This window comes from Babylonia areolata, chromosome 28 (genome assembly GCF_041734735.1).
Source record: "Babylonia areolata isolate BAREFJ2019XMU chromosome 28, ASM4173473v1, whole genome shotgun sequence".
Taxonomy (NCBI): Eukaryota; Metazoa; Mollusca; class Gastropoda; order Neogastropoda; family Buccinidae; genus Babylonia; species Babylonia areolata.
In genome coordinates this window covers 13632341-13634102 of record NC_134903.1, presented here as the reverse complement: position 1 = coordinate 13634102, position 1762 = coordinate 13632341, and the positions used below count along the sequence as shown (strand labels likewise).

Below are 1762 nucleotides of genomic sequence, written 5' to 3'. Positions count from 1 at the left end.
ATTGACCAAGGAACCCACAGACACTGCATGGCACTGCTGTTCTTTCCACTCCTTCTCTGCTGTACTGCACACACCAACAGATCAACAGCAACATCTACTTCAAAAACCACTGCAAAAAAAAAAAAAAAAAAAAAAGGCACAGCCATTCATTCTCTAATCCGGGAGAGGTATTGTATGCCATTCAGTCTGTGTCCAGGATAAGGTATATCCCGTTTGTCAACAATTTAACATTTTAAAAGTTCTAAATGTGTCCGGGATAAGGTATATCCCGTTTGTCAGCAATTTAACATTTAAAAAGTTCTAAACAAATATAATAGAAATACGAAATGCTTTCTCTATTCTCATTAGTTTTGATCTTGTTTGCTGCCCCATCATTGGCACCGTTTCAGTGGCATTATTCCCACGCCGCTCATCCGGGTCCACCACCGGGTTCGTCTGTCGTAGTCCTACAGTCCGTAATCCACAGGGAACTGTCGATGTCAGGTCGCCAGGAGGCCACACACCAGAGGAGACCTTCCACTGCTGCTGAGTCGCTTTGGCGGTGTTCAGTAGTACCTGTTGTCATTTAACCTACTAAGGACACTGCCTGCATAGCCCACTACCGATGACAATAATTGCTTAGTCATGGAGTCTGTATATATATATCTATATATATATATATATATATATATATATATATATATAATGTATAATTGATGTTGAAGCAGGAGAGGGAGGAGGATGGTATTGGGGCCATTTTCTAGATCTGAGACAACATGACAATTCTGTATGTTACGTATCCTTTCATAATTATATCCTGGCATTTAGCAGGCCCGAGAGACACAGACACTTGCAGTGATGGTCAGGAATTTAGAGCAACACGCCCTAATACGAATCCGTGAAGTGGGCTTTACTCAACTGTGCGGTTCCAGTCTTCCCATTTAAACCCATAGTTCATTCAGCTCTGGGTAGGAGCCAATCACAGGCTAGAAAAAAAAGGAAAAGGAAAAGAAAAAAAGAAAAGAAAACCCACCTCCGCTGGGATTCGAACCCATGTACCCCCAGCTGTCAGTTCGCGACAGTAACCATTTCGCCACGGCAGGCTGGTTCCTTGATCAAATGTAAAACACCACGAGCATGCAGCTGGCCAACTTTCTGGCTCACCACTCCTCGGTTTTAACCTGTCTGCTAGTTCTGTGCGAGGGTACAGGTCTGCCATCTGTACCACGATCAAACAGCTAGGTGGTCCTGCCTTTGAAGCGGATTTCCTGCTCAGAGAGGTGGCTAGGGGCGCCTCTCTGAAGGAAGCTAAAAACCCCAGTGCCACTGTGGGACTTGTTCCTGGTGCTGGATTTCATTCGAAAGCAACCCTTCAAGCCACTGGGGACAGGTTGGCTAAACTAGGTGAGGGTAGCTGATGGGTCTCAAACCCTCGGTGAGTTAGGGCTTGTCTACCCAAGCATGTGAAGACTGGATCTGGCAGACTCTGCGAAAGAAACTTCATGGTTCAATGGAGAGGAAGGCGGTTGCAGCAGAGCACTGTGGAGTGCTGAGGGCAGGATGAGGCACATAGGACATCCTGGTCATCCACTGCATCCGTTTCCATCTCCAGTCTGTCTTGACCTCGTCTTGCCACTGGATACAGACGGTCTCGGACAAGAGAGTGAGGTCGACGGTGCGCAACTTCCTCCTCACTATAAAAAAAAAGTCATCGCGCAAGTCATCAGTTATCCTTCATCCCATACCATCATTTTCCCCAAGGCCCTGTGGCAACAGGCGAGCG

At 46.5% G+C, this 1762-nt stretch overlaps 1 protein-coding gene across 1 annotated transcript in view; it reads right to left on the bottom strand.

The window, feature by feature from the left end:
• LOC143302085 (nephrin-like) overlaps window positions 1-72 on the bottom strand; it is a 41131-nt gene extending 41059 nt beyond the window's left edge. The window contains exon 1 of the mRNA XM_076616600.1: window positions 1-72. This exon is cut by the window's left edge and continues 38 nt beyond it. Within this exon, the coding sequence (XP_076472715.1) occupies window positions 1-29 (29 nt within the window). The 5' untranslated portion in view covers window positions 30-72.
• Window positions 73-1762: the final 1690 nt, after the last annotated feature.